At 44.8% G+C, this 25,732-nt stretch overlaps 1 protein-coding gene across 2 annotated transcripts in view; it reads left to right on the top strand.

Moving 5' to 3' along the window:
• The first annotated feature begins 1,098 nt into the window (after window positions 1-1,098).
• UNC93A (unc-93 homolog A) overlaps window positions 1,099-25,732 on the top strand; it is a 729,857-nt gene continuing 705,223 nt past the window's right edge. For both annotated transcript variants that reach the window (XM_089660014.1, XM_089660015.1), the window contains exon 1: window positions 1,099-1,278. In XM_089660014.1, the coding sequence (XP_089516140.1) occupies window positions 1,192-1,278 (87 nt within the window). In that variant the 5' untranslated portion in view covers window positions 1,099-1,191. The remainder of the gene's footprint in view (window positions 1,279-25,732) is intronic.

The following is a 25,732-nucleotide window of genomic DNA, read 5'->3' on the forward strand; positions in this document are numbered from 1 at the left end:
ATATGCCTTTAAATGTTTTCTATATCTTGTCTCTGCTCCTCCCTTTCCTTTGGTTTAGTTAATGTTGCATAGATAGCCCTCCCCCTTTCCCAGAGATGCACTGTAGCAAGCCTCATGGCAGGGAACAGTATGATATTTTGACCTATGGAATTTCATTGTTGTAAGATTCTCTCAGTTTATGGAATAAACTTCACAAGATCTACAAGATGTCATTCTCATTGAGTCACTGACTGTGGTATCCAACTGAGGTTGAAGTTATTGCTATCTCATCACAACTGTAAGTTACAGAGATCACACTATCAATGCTCAGACTGGAGAGCCAGAACACTATTATTATTTACACACAGTTGTTGTTTTTTTTTCTTTCTGCAAGGAGAGAGATACAATGTATCCTCCAATCTATCCTCCTCCATTCAGAGAGAAAGCATGCGGGATGACTTTACAGTGTCTGGTCACTGTGATAGGCAATCAGACTATCACAGTGATCAGGTGACCCGGAATCAGGAGTTCAGGGTCCCGAACATTAGTACAGGACCCGGGGCTCTTGGTGAGTGGTCTCTGTGCCTTTGGTTCTAATTGTGCCCTTTGTGTGCTTCATCCTGCAAATAGTTGCTCACAAATATTGGTGCTGCCAAAAAATTATGACATGAATAAGCCATGAGTGTGAAGAGTGGTACATTTTGTTTTGGAAGATAAAACTATAAATAAACATTTAATGTATTCTTGTGAAATTCAAGCTTCTAGTTAGGATGACTAGCGTAGATAGTACATGCATGTGTATTGTATTGCTTTGTATTTTATCATATTATTCTTAGAACAAGCTTTACAAACATTTTGTACATTAAAAAAACAGACCTGTTTCCTGAAATAACTAAAGAAATGATGTTTACACATTGCCGATAAACCCTCTAAACAGTAAAGACCAGCAATATTTATTTTTTTTAGGTACTTTGCAATCAAGATATTTTATCCTTAATGATTAAATAAAAGCTGACCTTTTGCTCACCATTGCAGTTCATCGAGTGAATAAGTAACCATTAAAGTAAAACATCATAGGATCAATAAAGTTTCAAAGTTCAGACTCTTACAGACATTTGCTGTCTTTCAGATCTAAAAATACAAATTGCATATACTGTACATGCTATCAAAACAAGAAAATTAAATTGATCTTATTTTAGCCTAAATATTAGAATGGACAAGTATCTTAAAAATGTTCTTGTTGTATCCTTTGGATTTTTACTACTATTTACTGCTTTTGGAGGACTTCAGAGTTTACAGGTAAGTAAAAAAAAAAAATTACAGTTTTGCATTTAAAAGTTATTCTACCTTGTTTTTAACAATTAACTGTAAGTTTCTGGAGTGTTGGTAAAAATACATGCTGCATGATTTACAATCAACCCCATTAATAGCTATTTAAATTTATTTTACGTTTTTTGTCAATATTGAAAGGTAAGATATGGTTATATCCCTGTTAATGGTAATAGCCTGGCTACATCTCAACCTAACCTCATCTTTTGACCTAAGCGACATATTGACATGGATGTCACGCCACTTCCTCAAACTCAATCTTTCCAAAACTGAGCTCTTAGCATTCCCTGCAGCCTGTGCCCGCTCCCCTAACTTCTCCATCAAAATCAATAACACAATCATCAGTCCTTCCCCTCATGCCAGGGTGCTAGGTGTAACCCTAGACTCCCATCTGTCCTTTCAGCCCCAAATCCAATCGCTGTCCAAATCTTGTAGACTTCACCCCCACATCTCCAAGATATGGCCATTCTTAACCCGGGAAACCACTAAGCAACTTATTTACTACCTTGTTAAATCTCGCCTTGGCTATTATAACTCCCTCTTTATTGGCCTACCTCTTCAGTCTATCATGAATGCTGCTGCCAGACTCATCCACCTTACTAACCGTTCTGTATCAGCTACCCCTCTCTGCCAATCCCTCCCCTAGCTTCCCATTGCCCAACGGATAAAATTCAAAACATTAACAATAACATATAAAGCCCTTTATAACTCCAAAGCCCCAAATTACATCAGCAATCTTGTCTCCAAATATCTCCCAAACCATACTCTCCGCTCCTCACAAGACCTCCTTCTCTCTAGCTTCCTTGTCTCCTCCTCCCATGCTCATCTCCAGGACTTTTCCAGAGCTTCCCCCATCCTCTGGAACGCTCTACCCCAATTTATCAGACTATCGCCCACTCTGCTCACTTTTACTTTTCTCTGAAAACCTATCTTTTCAGGGAAGCTTATCCTGCCCTCTGCTAATAATGGAATCTTCTACTCTTCCTACAAGTCCATCCCCCACAGTTATTACCTTTTGTACCACTAACCCCTCCCCCCTAGATTGTAAGCTCCAAGGAGCAGGGCCCTCCTATCCCTCTTGTATTGAACTGTATTGTTGCTGTATTGTCTCCCTTTACAGTTGTGTTCAAAATAATAGCAGTCAGACATCACTAACCTGATCAATCACTGTTTTTGGTAGAAATGATATTTCTACATGGCAAATAATTTTCTAGCAGGTGTAGTAAAGTAATAGAAATCCAACAGACCCAACAGTCATGACATACATGCTGCTGATTCTGTGTAATTGAATCACTAATTGAAAGGGGCATGTTCAAAATAATAGCAGTGTGGAGTTCTATTATTCAGGTCATTCATTCTTTGAAAAACAGGTGGCAATTATTGCCCTTATTTAAGGAAGGAAGGCAGCAAATCTTGTACATGCTGGTTACAGTGCATTTCTCTCTGAAATTCTGAGGAAAATGGGTTGTTCCAGACATTGTTCAGAAGAAAAGCATCCCTTGATTAAAAAGTTGATTGGAGAGGGGAAAACATATAAAGAAGTGCAGAAAATGATAGGCTGCTCAGCTAAAATGATCGCAAATGTTTTAAAATGGCAACCAAAACCTGAAAGACGTGGAAGAAAGCGAAAAACTACCATTCGAATGGATAGAAGACTAGCCAAAATGGCAAGGACTCAGCCAACAATCAGCTCCAGGCTGATTAAAGAAGGTCTAAAGTTACCTGTGAGTACTGGTACAATTAGAAGACGCCTATGTGAAGCCAAGCTATCTGTAAGTAGCCACCGTAAAGTCCCACTGTTGAAAAAAAGACGTGCTGAAGAAATTACAATTTACCAAAGAGCACATTGACTGGCCTAAAGAGAAATGGCACAACATTTTGTGGACTGATGAAAGTAAGATTGTTCCTTTTGGGTCTAGTGGCCGTAGACAGTTTGTCAGACGATCCCCAAACATTGAATTCAAGCCACAGTACACTGTGAAGACAGTGAAGCGCGGTTGCGCAAGCATCATGATATGGGGATGTTACAGTGTTGGGCCTATTTATCGCATACCAGGGATCATGGATCAGTTTGAATACATCAGAATACTTGAAGAGGTCATGCTGCCTTATGCTGAAGAGGAAATGCCCTTGAAATGGGTGTTCCAACAAGACAACGACCCCAAACACACCAGTAAACGTGCAACATCTTGGTTCCAAACCAACAAGATTGACAATATGGAGTGGCCAACCCAATCCCCGGATCTTAATCCAATAGAAAACTTGTGGGGTGACATCAAAAATGCAGTTTCTGAGGCAAAACCAAGAAATAGAGAATTGTGGAATGTAGTCCAATCATCCTGGGCTGGAATACCTGTTCACAGGTGCCAGACGTTGGCTGACTCCATGCAACACAGATGTACAGCAGTTCTCAGAAACAGTGGTTATACAACTAAATATGATTCAAAGTGATTCAAAGGAAAGCAAAATCTTCAAACATTTTTCAGTTTGTATAGTGAATGTTTGAGTTTGTAAAGAATACAAACACTGATATTTTTTTGAACAGTCTAATATTCACTTATCTTCAATTTTTTTTAGAGGAACAACACAAATTTGATATATTTTTCTTCATGTTTTGATTTGGAATAGAATGTGTAGTGTTCCCAATGCATTTGTGTGTATGGAAATAAAAGCTATTAGAAGAATTTTGAGCTTTATTCACTTTTTTCAATACGCTGCTACTATTTTGAACACAACTGTATATTGTAAAGTGCTGAGCAAACTGTTGGCGCTATATAAATCCTGTATAATAATAATAACAATAACACAATGGTCACACACTTCCACTCATACCAATAGTAACACCCTAGACCTTGTATTCTCCCATCACTGTACTCCTGGCAATCCTACCAACACCTACTTTACTCTCTCTGATACCAACCTCATTAGTTTCAGCCTGTCTTTGTTCTAAACCACCTATCCCTTAAGCATCAAACAGTTACTTGTGGAAACCTTCACCACTTTAACTTTTCTCTTCTCTATTCTGCTACTGACCACCTCTATAACAAAATCTCACTCCTGTCCTACGCTAAACCCAACCCTAACAATATCTCTGTATACAACACTTCACTGTCATCCTCAAAGGACGCACTTGCTTCTCTAACTACATGCAGAATCAGGCCCCGACCATTACAAACTGATGACACCAGAAATCCCAAGAGAAATAGTAGTGCTCTTGAGTAACTGTGGCTTAAAACAAAATCCCTGCAAGACTTCACCCTATACAAATCTAATGTGTAACGTGTAATATATATATATCTCTTGTGCAAGCACTAATACAATGAAAACAAAAAATTAAACTATAAATTACTCAAGAAATCCTCCCACTCTGTGGTCCTCTTTTTGTTCTGCTGCTGCTATATCTACAAGTGTTCCACACACCTCACACAAATAGTAAACTTTCAAGATACAGCGTTTCAGACATATACAGAATTTATGATCATAAAAAAACAAACAAACCCCTTATATAAGTCCTTTGAGGTTATAAGCAGTCCCAATTCCATGTGTGTGTACATACTATATGTAATGTTCTTTTTTTTGTCAAGCAGTCTGTGCGATGTGGATGAAGATATCTCTGCCATAAAATGTGTTTTATATACCCAACATTAGAATAGACCACCCTGCATCTACCCACTTCTAATGTTAGGCAAACATGTAATGTTCTTTTTTTTTATTCTGTTCAACCTGTGGGCTGAACGAAAAAAAGAATCGATCTGGATTCACTTGCCCAGGCCCAGTAAAAGAAAAGGGGGCGGAGTCGGACTTTTTCTTTCCCCACAAAGCACGTTCCAGGTTCTTACTGCCCCTCCGTCTCTGTCCCTCCGCTCTTTTGAAGTGCACTGTATTCATTTCTTTTCTCCTGTTTGTCTGAGGATCACAGTCATCTACTGGCCCCTAGGGCCCAGTTTCACTCTTTCTCGATGACTTTTCAGCATGGCTACCGTACTTTCTCTCCTCTGAGGTGCCTGCGATCATCCTCGGTGACTTTAACATCCCAGTCAATGCTCACACCCCTGCCACCTCTCAGCTACTCAACTTAACTTCCTCTTTTAACCTAACACAATGGTCACAATCCACCACCCACTCCAATGGCAACACCCTTGACCTTGTATTCACCCACCTATGCACTCCCTGTAACCTCTCTAACACCCCTTTTCCACTCTCTGATCACAACTTTATCAGCTTCACACTCTCCCTGCCTCCATGCTTCCAACCTGTAGAAACCTCCATCACCTCAGCCCTGACCTTCTTTACTCCGCTACTGAGCACCTCTATGATGAAATTGCACCCCTGTCCTGCCCAGAGCTGGTCACATCTGCCTACAACAACTATCTATCATCCTCCCTGGACGCTCTTGCTCCTCTTTCTACACACAGAACCAGGCCTCGCCTGTCACAACCCTGGCAAACAGATGACACCAGAAGTGTCAAGAGACGCAGCTGCACTCTTGAGTGAGCATGGCGTAAAAATAAATCTCTGAAAGACTTTACCCTCTACAAATCCGCTCTTCTCAAATACAACTCCAGCCTCCACGCTGCTAAGCAAACTTACTAGAACACTCTCATCAAGACCCTCTCATCCAATCCTCGTCAACTCGTCTCTACCCTTAATTTCTTACTCCACCCCCCACTGCCTCCACTCACCAACTTACTTACTGTACAGGAGATTGCCAGTCACTTCAAGAAGAAGATCGACACAATTCGTGATGAGATCTCCAGTGTCAAGCTTCCTCTAACCAACATACCAGGCCCAACACCAAACTCAACACTCTCCTCCTTCGACCCTTTTACCACCAAGGAAGTTACCGAACTCCTTTCCAAGGCCCACTTCACCACCTGTCCCCTGGATCCTGTCCCCTCATGACTGTTGCAGCCTCCTTCCTGTTCTATCCTAAACTCTCTAACCCACATCTTCAACCTCTCACTCTCCATGGGCACCTTTCCTTCCCCACTCAAACATGCACTGGTTACCCCCATTCTCAAAAAACCCTCGCTGGACGCCACCTGTTTGAATAAGACCCATCTCCCTGCTCCTGTTTGCCTCCAAGCTTCTCGAGCGCCTTGTTCACAACCGTATGAACTGCTACCTCACCGACAACAACCTTCTTGATACCCGACAGTCTGGCTTCCGCCCACAACATTCCACAGAAACTGCCCTACTAAACTCACTAATGACCTACTAACTGCTAAAACCAACGACCATTACTCCATACTCATACTCCTTGACCTTTCCGCTGCCTTTGACACAGTCCACTACCTGCTCCTCTTCAGTAAACTCCACTCCATAGGCCTCCGTGACTCTGCTCTCTCCGGGTTCTCCTCTTACCTTTCTCAGCGCACTTTCAGTGTCACATACAACTCTTCCTCCTACGCTCCTCTTCCTCTTTCTGTTGGGGTACCCCAAGGTTCTGTTCTTGGGCCCCTCCTTTTCTCTCTCTATACCTCCTCCCTGGGCCAACTGATACCTCCCATGGCTTCCAATACCACCTCTATGCTGATGACACCCAAATCTATCTCTCCACTCCCCAGCTCACCCCCCCCAATCTTCTCACGTATCACAAATCTACTAAGCGACATAGCACGGATGTCACATCACTACCTTAAACTCAATCTTTAAAAAACGGAGCTTGTAATATTTCCTCCTCCCTGGTCCCCCACTCATGACCTTACCATTAAGATCAACAGCACAACCATTGGTCCTTCCCCTCATGCCAGGGTGCTAGGTGTAATCCTAGACTAAATCCTGCTGCCTCAACCTCTGGAACATTTCCAAAATCTGCCCCTTCCTGACCAATGAAACCACAAAACAACTTATCCACGCCTTGGTTATATACCGACTTGATTACTTCAACTCCCTCCCCTGGTCTACCGTTACACAGGCTATCTGTCAAGGTCCTACCTTTTCCCAGAAATTGTGTGGCTTCATGTACTGGCGTCCATCTTGGGTTTCTGCAGAGCATGGTGGGAGTCTTTTATGCCTTCAGGTCTCTGAGGTCCATCCCCCAGAGGGGTGTGGCTGAGTACATATAAGCCTGTGATCCGCACATGCTCTTTGCACTGTCTTGTGTCTTTGTGTTGTTGCAGCTCTGTGTATACTCTCGTGACTCTTCTGGTATCTGACTCGGCTTGTGACTAGACCATTCTCTGTGTTTTCCTTTGATCTGACCTTCCGTTGCTGAACCCGGCCCGTGACCTGTGATTCTTGTCTACTGTTCTGTACCGTTTTGTCCCGTTGTTGTTGACCCAGCCTGCCTGACTACGCTATTGTCATTCCAGCTACACGCCATTGGCGGCGGCCATTACCGCAGCCGGGGTGTCTCGGGGGCCGCGACCTGGTTCCTGGCTGCGTCAAGTCCATCCCAACCATCAGGGGCCCTGGTGAAGGGCAGCCTGGGACTTAGACTCCGCACCCTGAGGGACTTCGGTCTGTTGGTGGTGGTTGTCGTCAGTCAGTGCGTTACCCTGCCACTAGGCCTACCTGCCCGTTCCACAGCCCTGCCCTGACACTATCCCCCCTTCAGTCTATTATGAATGCTGCTGCTAGACTCATACACCTTACCAACCGATCAGCTGCCCCTCTCTGCCAATCCCTTCACTGGCTTATATTAACCCAACGTATAAAATTCAAAATACTAACCACAGCTTACAAAGCCATCCACAACACTGCCCCTAGCTACATCACAAAACTCTGCTCCTCCCATGATATCTTCCTCTCTAGCTCCCTCATCACCTCCTCCCACACTCGCCTCCAGGTCTTCTCCAGAGCCTCTCCCATCCTCTGGAACTCCCTACCACAGCATGTCTGGTCAGCCCCCACCCTGTCGGCCTTTAGGCCATCTTTGAAAACTCACTTCTTCAGGGAAGCCTACCCCATCTCCACCAGATTTCCCTCGCAGCTATCGCCTTTTGTATCACCTTCCCTTTCCTTTAGATTGTAAGCTGCACAAGCAGGGCCCTCACATTCCTTCTGTACTGAAATGTATTGTAATTGTACTGTCTCCCTTATATTGTAAAGCGCTGCTCAAACTGTTGGCTCTATATAAATCCTGTATAATAATAATAACAATAATCTAACAGATTCCTCCATCCACATTGATATGGATGGAGAATTCTCTGCCAAAAAAGTGGAAAAAATATATGCCGAAGCATGGGAGCGATCTGACCACCCCAGGCCCCCATTCTTGGGCATATACATTTGGTTAACAATAAAACACAGTAACAATAGAACATTTACCTAAATAAAAAACCCTTTTTTCACTTTAAAATTTTGTTTTTACATTTGTTTTTAAACTGATTTTAGGGACTCTCAAAATGCAATAGACAGTTTCCTGACTATCTACCATCTTTGGAGGCCCTGTGTGAATGAGTACCCTAGATTGTGCCGTGCTGTACCCTATACTAATACTCCACTAATGTGTGGTAGCAACAGAAGCAGTCCTTGATGCAGAGACCAGGTTGGCCAAGACAGGAATGACAGAACAAATGTGTCTTCTTTGGGTTGACCTTTGTGTTGGGGTACCAGAGAGTATATCAGGAAAATGTCTGTCATGCAACCAGCACACTGCATCTGGATTTGGAGTTTGGGTGACAGCACCTTCTGAATACAAAAGGGCCATGGTGATCTCTTTCTGAAATTTTAGGAAGGATCCACTATGTCAAGTTGCTTTTATAAATTACAAAAGCATTATATATAGCCAATTGAAATAATTAAATAGACACTTTTTTGTACCAGTGTCTGACCTTACTGGAAAATAATACGGGTTTATCATTTGGTTGTTGAAGTCCACCCCTTCCATGTTAAGGTTATAGTCGTAAATACAGAGGAGCTTCTAACAACGTCAAATGCAGTGTTAATGTGGGCCAAGGTGTCTGCGTGAATGGAAGCCAGAATGAAAACATCCCGTTTGTCCTTCCAATTCACTGCGAGCAATTCATTATTTCTCAAACAGGCTTTCTCCTCCTTTCTAAGTCAGGTATTTACAAGCCCTTGGGGGAAGCCCCAGCAATTAGGTTGCACGATGCCACTTGAGCTAAGATTGTGTAAATGTCTAAATAGTGGCAGGCTTGTATAAGAGTTGTCCACGTGAAAGTGGTACCCTTTACGGAACAAAGACGACACAAGTCTCATACTATCTTGCCTCTGCTCCCCATTGTAGTCTGGGCAGTTTTTTTGGGGGGGCTTTACTTCATTGTCTGTCCCCTCTTAAACCCTAAAATTACATGTATAGCTTGTTGTCCTCTCATGGAGCGTGTACATTTTGACCCCATATCTGGCATGTTTGCTGGAGAGATACTGTTTGATTGCAAGTTGGCCAGTAAAATGAATGAGGGACTCATCCACACAGATGTTTTGTTGGGGCGTATACACATCTGCACATTTTTCAGTGAGGATGACAGTGTGTGTTATCATTGAATAAAGTGCATTATTGTCTCATATCTATGCCTGACTATGGCAGCAGAGAACATGGGTATATGATGATCTGCAAATTTCTGGTTACGGTGATATACGAGGGGCCAAATTTTGTGGAGCCTATCATATTCAGGGTCACTCCGAGGACTATAGAGTGTATTATATTCTTATTTCTATGCCTGGCCATGATATCAGAGAACATGGGCATATGATCAATCAGGTCTGTGGACCAATATGACCGCGATTCATTCTTTTTAGCAATGCCAATTATTATTATTATAAAGGATTTATATAGTGCCAACTGTTTGCGCAGCGCTTTACGATTTGAAGGTAGACATTACAGTTACAATACAATTTGGTACAAAAGGAATCAGAGGGCCCTGCTCATTAGAGTTTAAAATCTAAATGATGTTGACGGTTATGTCCAAAAAAGTTTTAAATTTGGAAACCGTGATAAGTTTCTGTGCGAATTGTCTTGCAAGAGCTGAATTTGGGTTGGAGACGATGTATTGTTGAAAAATAGCTCAAACAAATCAAGGAAGTAGTTAAATTAGCTCTTTCCATCTGAATTTTGGGTTGGGCAGTGAATGGGGGAAGTACGGGTTCTGCAGAATCTGTGGGCTGTCAATCAGGATTTACAAGCACATCCAGAAAGACACTATGGGCTCTACTGGTCTGTGTTCGGCTTCTTTGTGGCTGTGGGATGCTACTAGTGCTAGCCACCGCACCAATGTATACTGAACTTATGAGACTCGCCACGTCACCAAGTGATATTGCAGTGGTGGTATGTAAAAATCTAGGATGTCCTAGGTCACTGGTACTTGCCAGTTAGCCAAAAAGTAGTGTGGCGCTAGTACTTGGACTCTGCTGCATATGAGACAAGTCATGCGTTCCTATCACTTCAACTACATGGGGGCAGTTTTACCTGATCTTATCAGGATCTCTTCTCCATTGTCCAAGCTACCTGGGGTGCCGCTGCTCTCTACTGGTTTATATTCTGAAGTGGCTTCCCCTTCGCTCTCATCTGACATGCTCAGAATTCTGTAGGCCTCTTCACCAGAGTACCTTTGTTGGGACATTATGGCCACTAAATTTATAGATTCCTAGTGCGACTCATGGGAAAAAGAGCACCTGGCTGCCAGGGACTGCTTGAACTGCTACGAATAAGTTTCACCTGCTAGTGCTAGCAGATATCAGGTCTGACTCTGCTCACCCAGCGGTTTTGTGTGCTGTATATCACAGGTGACAGTGATCAGAAATTACACTAATACTGCACTTCTTGTTTGTGGCGGGGGGGGGGGGGGTGAAGGGGCTAAACGCTAGTGCTGGCAATGAACGGGGCTCATCCTGCTAACACTGCATTTTTGGGGACACTATACTAAGGGGGTACTAGTATAGTTCTGTTCATGATCAGTATATTGATGTAATGGTGGTGATCAGCGACCTATAGTGTGAGTGCGATAGTGTGCAGCAATCAAGTACATACTATTGTTTGTAGATGCTATACCTTTCAATCAAACCAATTAATACACAATTATTGGGATTTTTATCAAAGACATGTAGCAGAATACATTTTGGCCTAAATTTATGAAGAAACTATTTTTTTTATTGAATATGTTTTATAGCAGAATAGCAGAATTTTGGATCTTTTTTTAATTTTTTTATTCCAGTGGTGATCAAATACCACAAAAAAAGCTGTATTTGTGAGAAAAAAAAATTTGTTTTGGGTACAGCGTTCCAAGACAGCACAATTACCATTTACCATTAGACCTCTTTGCGGCCTATGATAACTGTTGACTGCCTGTTCCTTCTCAATAAACTCCTCACCCTTGGCCTCCAAGATTCTGCTCTTTCCTGGTTCTTCCCTTTTAATGCAGTGCTCCTGCAAGGCTACCTATAGCTCTATCTGCTCCTCTCCATTTTCTGTTTCTGTAGGGGTCCCCCAAAGCTCTGTTCTTGGACCCCTTCTCTTCTCTATTTACACCTCCTCTCTTGGTTATTTGATAGCCTCCCACGGCTTCCAATACCATCTCTACTCCAATGACAAGCAAATCTATCTCTATGCCTCATCTCACTTCTTCAGTCTCCTTTCACATTACTAACTTACTACCTGACATATCAACATGGATGTTGCACCACTTCCTCAAACTAAATTTCTATAAAACTAAGTTGGTAATATTCCCCCCACTCATACCATGGTTTTTCAATCAAAATCAATAATACAACTGTCAGTTTTTGCCCTCATGTCAGGGTACTAGGTGTAATCCTAGACACTGACCTGTCCATTCAGCCCCAAATCTAATCACTGTCAAAAGCTTGTAGGCTTCTCCTCCCTAACATCTTTAAAATTCTCCCCTTGGCCTACCTATCCATAGGCTATCCCCTCTTCAGTCTGTCATTAATGCTGCTGCCAGACTCCTCTACCTTACCAGCCACTCAGTGTCTGCCACCACCTCTCTGCCAATTCATCCACTGGCTTCTGATTGTCCAGAGAATTAAATGCAAAACTCCGACACCCGGTGCCCTTGATGCTTATTTCACCAGTGGTCCTGTCGTCTACGTGGAAGACTCCAAGGCGTTGGACTGACGCTTCATGGAGAACATTCCTGTTATCCAACTTCAGGGACACTGGAAACTGGCCCCTCAATGGCCTCAGTGCTGGCAACGTGCTAGAAGAAGCACCTGGGAGGTTTTGACACAAAATGGCTGACTCGCTTCTTAGACCCGCCCAGTCCACTCTGAGACTATTTCAACTCAGGGTTTATTTTTGATCATTGGTTTATAGGGATATGGTTTATATTTGACTAAAGCTGTAAGTCTATGCTCTCAGGCTGAAGGGGGTGGGGGTGGGGGTGGGTTGGGGGTGAGTGGCAAGTAAAACTGTGTTGCTCCTACAGGGCTACCCATAAGCTTTTACCTTTTTGTTTTCCTCTTTTCCATTCTGCTTGCTCGTTTTAAAGCTTTGAAACATTTTCACAAACTCAGAATGCAGAATCTGTATATGCTGGACTGTTGGTGGGTGAAACATGGATTACAATTACTATGGAGTCCACAATTCCTACTCCCGGTTGGATCTCTTCTATGTAGATCAGTATGATTTACACTGCTTTTGTGATGCCACCATTGGTCCTATAACTATTTCTGATCATGCCCCTGTATTTCTCACACTCTCCTTTTCAGAGACGGGTGGGAAAGATTGGACATGGTGTCTCAATGAAAATATTTTGGATGATGTCATGGTTCTGGAAGACCTGGAATACTCTCTTAAAATATTATTTCACATTAAACTCCATGCAGGAGGTCTTGGCACAAACTCTATAGGAAGGACCTAAGGCAGTGATCCGTGGGGTACTGATTAGTCATGGCTCCAAGATCAAAAAACAAAATTTTAAGAAGGTGGATGAGCTCTTGAAGGTGATCCAAACAGGAAAGCAACATAAAGCTCTTCTGAAACCCACAGATGTAGACAGGTAGAAGGAATTGAGAACCAAATTGTCTGAGTGTATTGGACAGTCCCAAGGTGTGGTTTGGGATCAAATTGCTGTCGATACAGAGTCTCCCTACTCCTGAATTAATATTGACAATTGTGGTGATGATTCCCCCCATGTGTGTTCCAATCCTTTGACACTCCTCTTTGTAAGGTTGCAGGATTGGGCAGATCCAGAATATGTGGAGGTAGGTGCCTTCCTGAGTAAGATATGTCTGGAGGATTGTGGGAAGATCTTGTGAAGGGATGTGGGGACCCTGTACCAACATGTTACATTTTTGAAACCCTGATTAGAACTAGAGATAGATGTGGCGTGTAGAGACGGCAGATGCAATCTTTTTGTTGATCTGGAAAGCTGATGCCCACGTCCATCTTCCACTGAATGATGTAGGACAGGTCTCTTTACCATGAAGGGGCAGTGAGCAGCTTATGGTATAGAGATAACCCATGCCTGATGGGAGAGGCTATTATCTTATTAAAAGGGTCATAACCATCATTGAATAGGTTAAGATATATCTTGCTTATCAAACTTTGCTATCTGAAGTTAGGCCAAAAACTTTCTAATCAGGTTCTATTGTTTGAAAAATCCCTGTTAACCAGCAAATTCTTCAAACTATTCTGCATTTACTGTGCATGTTAATGGGTTTAACGCAAACCAGCACTACCTTCTTGTATATGTTTTCATGCAAAAATTGTCTGTGCACTTTTTGTCTATTCAAGGCTACCACAGAATATTGGCAGTCAATGTGTGCCATGTATCAAACTAAATGGCCGAGTAATCTGTGGATTTTAGTTGCAGTTTTTTGTTGCATTCTGGTGTACCTGGTTGGAGCGCAGTGGTGAGTAATCTTTTTTGGGCTTTACTGGCATGCTTAGTATAGGGAATATATTTCAGCCTTGTTTTCAGACAGCATTTGTGCTATTGTAATGGTTCATTTTTATGGGTGTCATGCTTTTTGAATGTAAGAACTTCCCAGCAGGTACAAGAGACTAGCAGTGAATCTTTGTTTAATGCTACTTTTTATTTATTTATTTTTTCTTAAGCTAGTTTTACATTTACCTGTCTTGATCTTGCCACTAACAGCCATCCACGTTGTTCTCTGCTTGCCATTGCACTGGTATTTGTGCTGCTAAGGGGCATTCCTGATATAGCCAGAAGCTGTCCAGTTTTCTATATTCTTAAGTACACAGCATCTCAAAGCCTGCAGAGAAGACAGTGGAAAAGAAAGTTTCTCTAGGCTTGTAAGAAAGTGTCTCAATTGTAGTGCACTCCAAAAAGATAGTGGGTGCTTTGTCATAATCTGTTCAGCCAAAGATATGTATCCAAGGAGGTACAAAAGACCTCAAGGAACAAGGATTGATAAGGTTGGTCAGTCAGTCCAGGAACAAAGTTAGGGTATCACTGGTGTCAAGTGAGATGATGAACATATCCCCTCCTTCAGTTATAAATAATTTGGCCATGTAGCCTACCAAGGGAAAAGTTATGAAAGAAGGAGGAATAGCAGTACCGAGCCATGGGATGCCTCAGAATTGGATGCCTAGAGTTGCTTCTTCCAGTTGAATCCAGCATTTGTTTCCAGTGTGGGTGCAGCAATCTAAGATATTGAAGGACTACTCACAGGGTCTGGGAAGCCCAGGCCGCCACATCGTTTGGAGTATGATAACCGCATGTGTGATAGTCTATGGGATTTTTGTGCCCATATAAAGGTAGTAAGTTCACCTTTCACTTTTAGAAATGCTTTGGGTATCCTGGTCAGTAGGGTTTTAAGCAGATAGAGCAGCCTCAGAAGGATGTTTATTTTAAGAATGCTGTTTCTGCTGAACCAAGAGTAAAATTGAAAAGACCACTTTCTAAGATCTTGCTGAAGCATGGTCAGAAGGGGTGGGAAATTAGCTGCAAAAGTCTCTTTGAGAATGAATGCCCAAGTAGCGGATATGGCTTCAGGCTCATTTAAATGAGAAATATGGCTTAAGTGTATCCAGGTTTGCCTGAGGGAGATTTATGTCTAGAGTTTCCATTTTGTGGAAATTAGTTTTGAAGTTAGAAAATTCGCTATACTTCTGGAACTCCGCCATGAGGTTTGGGAGGTAAGAGAGGGGTTGGGAGATAAAGAATAAAAGGTTGTCCGCAAATCCATTAACTTTCTGTTCACCAAAGGGACTCACATGCTTGTTGGTTCTAATATGACCCAAGAGGGGCTCCAGTGTGAAAATAAAAATGAGGGGAGACGGGACAACCCTGTCTAGTCCAGGTAATTAACACAAACTCCTGTGATATTAAGTTGTTGACCTTGACTTTGGCTGGAGGAGAAGAGTATATCACATCAATCCATTTCCTGAAATATAGTAACTTGGTGCTGCGCTAATAATTAATCCTTTGGAATAAAATAAGCAGAAAAATATCACAAAAAGAACATATAAATCTCAAAAATAAATATAGAATAGAATGCACATGAAAAGATTATATAACCGTGGAACCCCCAAAGTATTAGATCTAGAGTGTTACCTACATGCACATTAAATAGGTGACTAATGAATATCAAATTATATATAAAAAGATATATAGAATACAATACACATGAATGTGCAAAATCATATATGACGGTAGTGACACTAATAGAATCTTTGTATGTAGTGAAGCGTTTATAAGCCACATAGCCTATAAACATAAAAAACAGGAAAGACAAATAAACTGCTTAACGTGACCCCAAATGCAGGGATGAAAATTGGAAATAAGTAAGATATATACGTGATTCCATGATATAAGAAAAACAAAAATCATATAAAATATCTAATTTGTAGAGTGAATCTCATCCAAAATAAACATAAAGTCCAAAACCACCTAAATGGTGGAGGTGTTTTGTAGTCCTTAGTGGATATATGTATATGAACTGTTAGACATAGGGAATCCTGCACTGAGTGAAATGCCCCCTCACCTCCATGAAGCGACCCTGTGACGATCGCGACGTCAGATCCCAGCCCTTCTCATCAAACACGTGACCGAAGGACTAGCCAATCTAAAAACTGCGATGTCATGTGCGTAACAATGCCACGCCCAGCTGCACCCTGCACAAAGATTTTCCAGCTAATGGACTACAATCTGTGTACCTGCAGCCTGAAAGCGATTGTTACTGGGTCAGGTTAATTACGCAATTAACCCTTCACTCTGCCACCACCTCCTTTTTGTACAGAGAAAGAGGAAACTCTGCAATATCAGCAATAACACTACGATGGTTGAAATAATTGTCTGTATACCACTGTCACCGCAGGCAGGTTATACAGAGGGTTAAACACACATAGTAGCGCTCTTCAGCGGCAGGAATTCATAAGTTGCATTAAAGAGCTTTAGAAACAGTTCAACATTTTCAGAAAGAAAGATTTATAACTAAAAGGTCAAAAGGGTGCAATAAAACTATTTACAGAAAAAAAATTGTAACCAATATATATATATAAATATACAGAGAATAGCACAGCAAAGAGAAAACAGAAAGGAGTTTAAAGGGTTAAAGTACTTGCCAATCAGCCTTGGTTTAAGCAGTTTCAAGTCTTATGAGCTCAAAAAGGATTTCTGGTCTCTCACTCAGTTTCGATGTTAAACGGGAGACTCTTCTTTCTCTCTCACACTTAACTCTCTAGTATCTCCACCGGGTGCCTCCCTGGAGCAGTAACCAATCGTCTCCTTTTGGGGAGGGAGTTGGTAGGTGGAGACCCAAGCTTTGACCAAAAACTTTCATAGCTTATATTATGGTTCATAATTTACCCTGGATACATACAACATCCTATCCACGAGTAGATTATTACGCAGAATCTCCTGCGGAACAGTTAGATATGAAAGATGAAATATTCACTTGAATGGTTCAGGAAATATAATTTTCTGCTCTTATATGTGTCAGATAAGGGGAACAACATACCAGGAGAATGGTCTCAAATTGAGCCGTCCGAATATGGGCTCCATGTTTAGGTAATTATGTCCTACGCGAAGATATCAACTTATATGAAAAGATAAATAAATAGTGCAGCGCTAAATACTAAAATAAACATACATATATATAAATAAATAAATATTCAATCAATATATCTTATAAACGTGCAACAGTGCAAATAAAGTGTAACACGTGTAATCAAAGTGGCCATGTGATCATTATTATAATAATGATCACATGGCCACTTTGATTACACGTGTTACACTTTATTTGCACTGTTGCACGTTTATAAGATATATTGATTGAATATTTATTTATATATATATGTATGTTTATTTTAGTATTTAGCGCTGCACTATTTATTTATCTATTTATTTGACTCACATTGGTAGGAGGTTAAGTGTCAGCAGCTATATGGATAGGGCCTCATTCTGAGCGCAGGAAGTTGTTTCTTAACTTATATGAAAAAGTGCGTTTTTAAAAGTAAGTCTGTTTTTACGACCCCTTGGAAGGTCTTTTGAAGTTCAGTGATGGACTTGGTTGACACTTTTACGATATCCCAGATTGCCAGCAAACAGACAGCTAGGCACCAAGCTGGTAAGGTTTTATAGCCAGGACGCCCTCCCACTGGGTTTCGATGCCTTTTTGAACTCTGCATCAAACAGACCACATGTCACTCAACAGAGAAGGAGGGGGATGATTGGAGGAGGCAGCCTGCTTTGGTAGTGAGTAGAGATGAGCGAATTATTCAAAAATTCGGTTCGGCTGATTCGCCGAATTCGCCGATTAAATTCGCTTCGTGCCGAATATATTCGCTGCGAATTTAACTTATAAAAAGGGTGTTTCTAGGCTTCAGAGAGCCTTTATATTAGTGCAGAACACTGTACCTTTAATTTAAATGCCCTTGGAGTCTGCTGGGGAAGAGAAATAATACTGTCAGTCAGTATGACATGCAGATGAGTGCCGTCGATCTTAGAATCACCGCACACTTCACTCATTTGGGCAGTCACGGGGCCAAAACCAGAGTGTGGAGCCACAGTGTGGCGGTGGAGGCAGCAGCAATGGGAGGCCATACAGCACCCTATGACAAAATGGAACCCACCAGCAGTGTGAGGAGACCTGAAAGTGGCACATGGCAGAGTGTGGCGATGGAGACAGCAGCAATGGGAGGCCGTACAGGGACCCATGAGACACTCTGGACCTGGCAGCAGCATGAGGAGGTGGTACAGGGGCCCATGACAGATTACGGGCCTGGCAGCAGCATGAGGAGTCGGTACGGGGGCCCATGGCAGATTACGGGCCTGGCAGCAGCATGAGGAGGCGGTACAGGGGCCCATGGCAGAGTGGCGGAGCGTAAGCAGCTAAAATTGAAGGCCATACAGAGGCCTATGTTAAAAAGTCCCCCCAGCAGCAGCGTGGGGAGACGACTAAAAAGAGTCCAATGGCAGAGTGGCGGAGCAGAAGCAGCTTCAATTGAAGGCCATACACAGGCCTAGGTTAAAAAGCGGAAGCCGTCAGCAGCGTGAGCAGATGACAGAGACACATGGCGCAGGGTGGCGGTGGATGCAGCAGTATTCGGAAACCAAACACAGGCCTCGGTTAAAAAGCGGAAGCCGTCAGCAGCGTGAGCAGACGACAGAGACACATGGCGCAGGGTGACGGTGGAGGCAGCAGCAATGGAAGGCCATACAGCACCCTATCACAAAATGGAACCCACCAACAGTGTAAGGAGACCTGAAAGTGGCACATGGCGCAGGGTGGCGGTGGAGGCAGCAGTATTCAGAAGCCATACACAGGCCTAGGTTAAAAAGCGGAAGCCGTCAGCAGCGTGAGCAGACGACAGAGACACATGGCGCAGGGTGGCGGTGGATGCAGCAGTATTCGGAAGCCAAACACAGGCCTCGGTTAAAAAGCGGAAGCCGTCAGCAGCGTGAGCAGATGACAGAGGCACATGGTGCAGGGTGGCGGTGGAGGCAGCAGCAATGGAAGGCCATACAGCACCCTATCACAAAATGGAACCCACCAACAGTGTAAGGAGACCTGAAAGTGGCACATGGCGCAGGGTGGCGGTGGAGGCAGCAGTATTCGGAAGCCATACACAGGCCTAGGTTAAAAAGCGGAAGCCGTCAGCAGCGTGAGCAGACGACAGAGGCACATGGCGCAGGGTGGCGGTGGATGCAGCAGTATTCGGAAGCCAAACACAGGCCTCGGTTAAAAAGCGGAAGCCGTCAGCAGCGTGAGCAGACGACAGAGACACATGGAGCAGGGTGGCGGTGGATGCAGCAGTATTCGGAAGCCAAACACAGGCCTCGGTTAAAAAGCGGAAGCCGTCAGCAGCGTGAGCAGACGACAGAGGAACATGGCGCAGGGTGGCGGTGGAGGCAGCAGTATTCGGAAGCCATACACAGGCCTAGGTTTAAAACTTTAACCCAGCAGCATGAGCAGACGACAAAGACACACATGGCAGAGGATGGATCTGGCAGCAGTATGAGAAGGCGGTACAGGGGCCCGTGGCACAGTGTGGTGATGGGGGCTACAGCAACTGGATGCCAGAAAGTGGCCGATAGGGCTATGTACTGCATGGAATTATAAAGTTGTAAAGACAGCGGCCTATAAGGCTATACACACTATAACAATCATGACTTGATTGACCATTGGCCTATAAGGCTATACACAGCATGAATATCATGACTTATTCTGAGAGTGGTTTGGAAGGCTATATACAAAAACTAATTCATGAGCTGTCCGGACAGCGGACAATAAGTACATATATACAAATCAATTCATCAGCTGTCCAGCCAGCGGCCTCAAAGGCGACACATATAGAAAGCAATTCATGAGCTGTTCAGACAGCGGCCTCTAAGGCGACAGATATACAAAGCAATTCCCGAGGTGTTCAAGGAGCGGCCTGAACGGCTAGGTTATTAGGTCAGTTGTGTCAGGAACTGGTGGTTTGAAATCCAGACTAATCCACGCCTGATTCATTTTTACAAACGTGAGTCTCTCCACACTTTGGGTGGACAGTCGTGTCCTCCGCGGAGTTACAATACCTCCTGCCGCACTAAACACGCGCTCCGATGCCACGCTACTGGCCGGGCATGACAGCCTTTCAAGGGCAAATTCAGCTAGTTGGGGCCAAAGGTCAAGTTTCGTTGCCCAGTAGTCAAGGGGATTGTCTTCCTCGGTTGGCAGGGTGCTGTCCAAGTAGGCCCAAGCCTGTTGTTTGAGGTCCTGCTCCAGGTCCACCTGATGCTGCTGCTGCTGCGGCTGGTTAGTAGTTTCCTCACTGCGCTGGTGAAGAAAGCTACTCATCATCGACTACAGACTGAGGCAGCCGCTGCTGGTGGAGCTGCCACTGCTCCTACCACCCCACCCCTCCCCTGCTGCCATGGCAGCGGAGCGCGAGCGCACAGGGCCCACAGTGTCTGAGGATGGACGTTGGCGCAGAAAGGCAGAGACCAACTGACTACATAGGTGGTTTTTATAGTACTTTATTTTGGCCTCCCTCTCAGCAGGTGTGAAAAAGGCCACCATTTTTGAACGGTAGCGAGGGTCCAACAAGGTGGACAGCCAAAAGTCATCCCTCTGTCTGATGGTTATTATTCGGCTGTCGCTACGCAAGCAACCGAGCATGCTATGGGCCATTTGTGCCAAGGAATGCGAGGGACTCCCTGCCTCCATCTCCACAGCATACTGCCACGGTGCATCTGGGTCCTCTGTCTCCTCCTCCTCCTCTACCAGATGCTCCTGCTCCTCCACTCCTGTCCGCTGAGTGGAAAAACCACCCATTTCACTCAATAATTCCTGAGCACCAATGTCCTCCTCTACCTCCTCCTCTTCTTCCTGTCCTGCCCCCACAGGGGTCATGTGGCGTTGAGATCTGTGCGCCACGTCTACGGCACCCTGACCAGCCATTGTTAACAGCATTTGTTCCAGGACGTGCAACAGAGGAATGACGTCGTTCATCCCATAGTCCTGCCGACTCACGAATAGCGTGGCCTCCTCAAAGGGCCTGAGCAAGCGGCAGGTGTCACGCATGAGCTGCCAATGGCTGACATCTAAGTTACACAGGGGAGTACCTTTATCCGCTTGTAACATCAGGAAATCGGTGATGGCCTTTCGCTGTTCGTAAAGGCGGTCTAACATATGTAGGGTTGAATTCCACCTTGTTGCAACGTCGCAGATCAGGCGATGCTGTGGAATTCCGTTCTGCCGCTGCAGCTCAAGGAGGGTGTGCTTTGCGGTGTAGGAATGGCTGAAATGCATGCAAAGTTTTCGTGACATTTTAAGGATGTCTTGCAGTGGGATGGTGGATTTTAGGAACCGCTTGACAACCAGATTGAACACGTGAGCCATGCATGGCGCATGGCACAACCTTCCTTGACGCAGAGCAGACACCATGTTCTTTCCGTTGTCGGTCAACATGGTTCCGATTTTCAGTTTGCGCGGAGACAGCCATCTGTCGATTTCTCTGTTCATTACACTCAGAAGTTCCTCCCCTGTGTGACTACGTTCGCCAAGGCATACCAGGTGCAGCACAGCGTGACACCGTTGCGCCCTGCACATGTGATATGCCGGTTGGGTAATGGGACTTGGCACGGGGGTGGCGGCTGAGGACACGGCGGAAGAAGAGGTGGTAGAGGCGGACATCTTTGCTGGACCAAGGACGTGCAAACATGGAGGCAAAAGCGGCGTGACCTGTCCAAGTTGCTGGTGCGGCTGTGCCGGCACCACGTTCACCCAGTGGGCCGTAAATGACATGTACTGTCCCTGACCGTAGTTACAGCTCCACACGTCGGCGCTGCCGTGCACTTTGGCAGAGACCGACATGCTCAAAGACTGGCCCACCATCTCTTCTACATGTGACTGCAGGGCTGGCACTGCCTTTTTGGCGAAGAAATGCCGGCTTGGCACTCTCCACCGCTGCTCGGCACAAGCCATCATTTCTCGAAAAGGTGCTGAGTCCACCACTTGGAAAGGGAGGGACTGCAGCACCAGCAACTTGGACAAGAGGACGTTCAGCTTCTGCACCGTTGGGTGCGTGCTCGCAAACTGTTGTCTCTTGGAAATGGATTCCAAGAAAGACTGCTGACGGATTCCGTGAAGAGGAGTAGCAGGAGAAGGAGCATCTGAACGAGCAGAAGATGCCAATGAGTGACAACTCCCCTCAGCAGAGGTGTTGGAGCCTTGACTGGCTGATAGAGGGCGATTGACGTCGGGTGACGAGCAAGTAACGGAGCGGGTGATGGAGCGGGGGCTGGGGCAGGCAGAACCGCCGTATCTTTATCACGGTTTTCCCAGGCCACCGAATGGCGACGCTGCATATGCTGACGCAACGCTGTAGTCCCAACATGGGCCCCCTGGCCACGCTTGACTTTCTGGCCACATAGTCGACATACGGCTACGTTTACTTCCTCGGGCGGCTTGACGAAAAATTGCCACACCGCCGAGTAGGAAACTTTGCCCCCGCTACTCCTCACTGGCTGACTGCTACTTCCTCCGTGCACACCGGCACCACTACTGGCCGTGGTGGTAGGCTGCAGTGGAGCTGGTGCTCTACTCCGTGGCCGTTTGGCTCCACTGACACTGCTGCGACCCTGCTGCCTCCTGGGCAACCCACCGACTGTTTTGCTCGCTGCAAGCTGGCACCCTCTTCTCCTGATGATGCGGAAGCAATAGCCTGATGACGACGAGGCTGCCAAGTGCGATCAGCCTCATCATCATCAATTAGGGTCTCCGCGTCACTACTAGCCCCCTCGGCTGCGTGTGGGTCAGGAGACAGACCTGTCTCTAGACCGGCTACCGAGCCACTCTCCTCGCCAGTACTTCTTCGCCTGGCTGCTGAAGAGGCGGATGTCTCCCCCCGTTCCTGACCGCCCTCTTTTAGCTCTTCCTCACTGTACAGTGGGGCTGAGCCCACAGCATGCGATACTTCGCTTGGTGAGGGAACACCAAAGGACAGGGGCAGGTCGAGGACACGTGATTTCAGTGGGCTTGCTCCCGGGCCATGCCAACTAATGGTTGTGTCTGACGTACCCACCGACCGTTGGCTGTAGGTGTCAGAGGTGACCTGGGAAGAGGAAGATGACCGAGTCAACCAATCGATGACGGCAGGGTTGTCGGTGGAGACACGACCGCTGGATGACACCGGGAGCACTGGCCTCTGGCTGCGACTAGTGCTGCCTCGACCCCTTCCTCTGCTGCCACGTCTGCTCGCTCCTGAAACATTGCCTCCTCTGCCACTCCTCTGCGTGTTGTCTGACATACTCTTTAATTCAATAAGCACCCCAAAAATAAAACCGGATTTAACTCTTTGAACGTACAATAGTGGTTGTGAAGCAGAAAGTCAGTTTATTTAGCACAATCGGTCAATTGCAGCTTGCCGTTGGCTGGAAACTGTACGTTTATGTCACTGGAATGCACTAATCACCCAAAAAATATTACCGCCAGCCGGCGTGTAAATGGATCTAACTCTTTGAACGTACAATAGTGGTTGTGAAGCAGAAAGTCAGTTTATTGTACACAATCGGTCAATTGCAGCTTGCCGTTGGCTGGAAACTGTACGTTTCTGTCACTGGAATGCACTAATCACCCAAAAAATATTACCGCCAGCCGGCGTGTAAATGGATCTAACTCTTTGAACGTACAATAGTGGTTGTGAAGCAGAAAGTCAGTTTATTTAGCACAATCGGTCAATTGCAGCTTGCCGTTGGCTGGAAACTATACGTTTCTGTCACTGGAATGCACTAATCACCCAAAAAATATTACTGCCAGCCGGCGTGTAAATGGATCTAACTCTTTGAACGTACAATAGTGGTTGTGAAGCAGAAAGTCAGTTTATTTAGCACAATCGGTCAATTGCAGCTTGCCGTTGGCTGGAAACTGTACGTTTATGTCACTGGAATGCACTAATCACCCAAAAAATATTACCGCCACCCGGAGTGTAAATGGATCTAACTCTTTGAACGTACAATAGTGGTTGTGAAGCAGAAAGTCAGTTTATTGTACACAATCGGTCAATTGCAGCTTGCCGTTGGCTGGAAACTGTACGTTTATGTCACTGGAATGCACTAATCACCCTAAAAATATTACCGCCACCCGGCGTGTAAATGGATCTAACTCTTTGAACGTACAATAGTGGTTGTGAAGCAGAAAGTCAGTTTATTGTACACAATCGGTCAATTGCAGCTTGCCGTTGGCTGGAAACTGTACGTTTCTGTCACTGGAATGCACTAATCACCCAAAAAATATTACCGCCAGCCGGCGTGTAAATGGATTTAACTCTTTGAACGTACAATAGTGGTTGTGAAGCAGAAAGTCAGTTTATTGTACACAATCAGTCAATTGCAGCTTGCCGTTGGCTGGAAACTGTACGTTTCTGTCACTGGAATGCACTAATCACCCAAAAAATATTACCGCCAGCCGGCGTGTAAATGGATTTAAGTCTTTGAACGTACAATAGTGGTTGTGAAGCAGAAAGTCAGTTTATTTTGCACAATCGACAAACTGCAGCACCAACTGTGCACGACAGCCACCAAAAAAAAAAATGGTGTATGTCACTTTAAATTTTCGATTCTTTGATAGCTGTGGCCCTAAGTAACGATTCTGTGTCCTTGAGTAACGATTCTGTGTCCCTGAGTAACGATTCTGTGTCCCTGAGTAACGATTCTGTGTCCCTGAGTAACGATTCTGTGGCCCTGAGTAACGATTCTGTGGCCCTAAAGTCTCTGTGGCCCTAACTCTGTCCCTCAATACACAGAGGTCTGTCTCTCTTGAATGACCGGAGGCTAATGGAGAATTCTAAGATGGCCGCGATTTATAGCTCCACCATTACACAGTGCTGGCTGGCTGGCTGCTGATTGGCTAATGCGATCACATGTCATGATTCATGACTCATGAATGCATTATGGGTCAGCGCGCCTTGTCTGCGCGCCTTCCCAGAGATCCCCGCCCCATCTTCTCTGTCCATTTTCTCCTGTCGCCACACATGTCGCCGCCATTTTTGGGAAAATTCGATTCGTGCATCCGAAGTTTGCTAATCTTCGGATTCGTCGCGAATAGAATTTTTTCAAATCTTCGGAACGAATTCCACTTCATCATGTTCGATTCGCTCATCTCTAGTAGTGAGGGTACAACATGGAAAATTCTTAACAAAATGGAGGACTGCGTCCTTCTCTGTGGGCACGATTGCTACAGACCCCACAGGGTCAAAGCGCTTTTTCAAATAGTAACGCACCGTTCTGGAACCTGGACCCCTTTCCACAGGCACAAGGTCCAACGCAGAGTCAATCCCCCTCACTGGTGGAAAAAGGCACCGCAAGCAGTTTCCGCAGAGATATCCGGGAAATAGCCAATCCTCATACAGCCAGAGAAAGAAAGGAAGATGCTCGCATAGTGTAATAACATTTTATTATTAAATACTAAGGTAATACGATCATCATCAGGGTACCCTGATGAAGTCACGCGTCAGCGTGATGTAACGCGTGGGACGTGGTGAAGTAATTTCCTGTCGTGCTGACGTAATTTCTGGCATGAATGCCATCTTGGGACTCCAATAGACATCAAT

Source organism: Staurois parvus, unplaced genomic scaffold (assembly GCF_062004578.1).
Source record: "Staurois parvus isolate SC_StPar_1 unplaced genomic scaffold, SC_StPar_1.0 ptg001196l, whole genome shotgun sequence".
NCBI lineage: Eukaryota > Metazoa > Chordata > Amphibia > Anura > Ranidae > Staurois > Staurois parvus.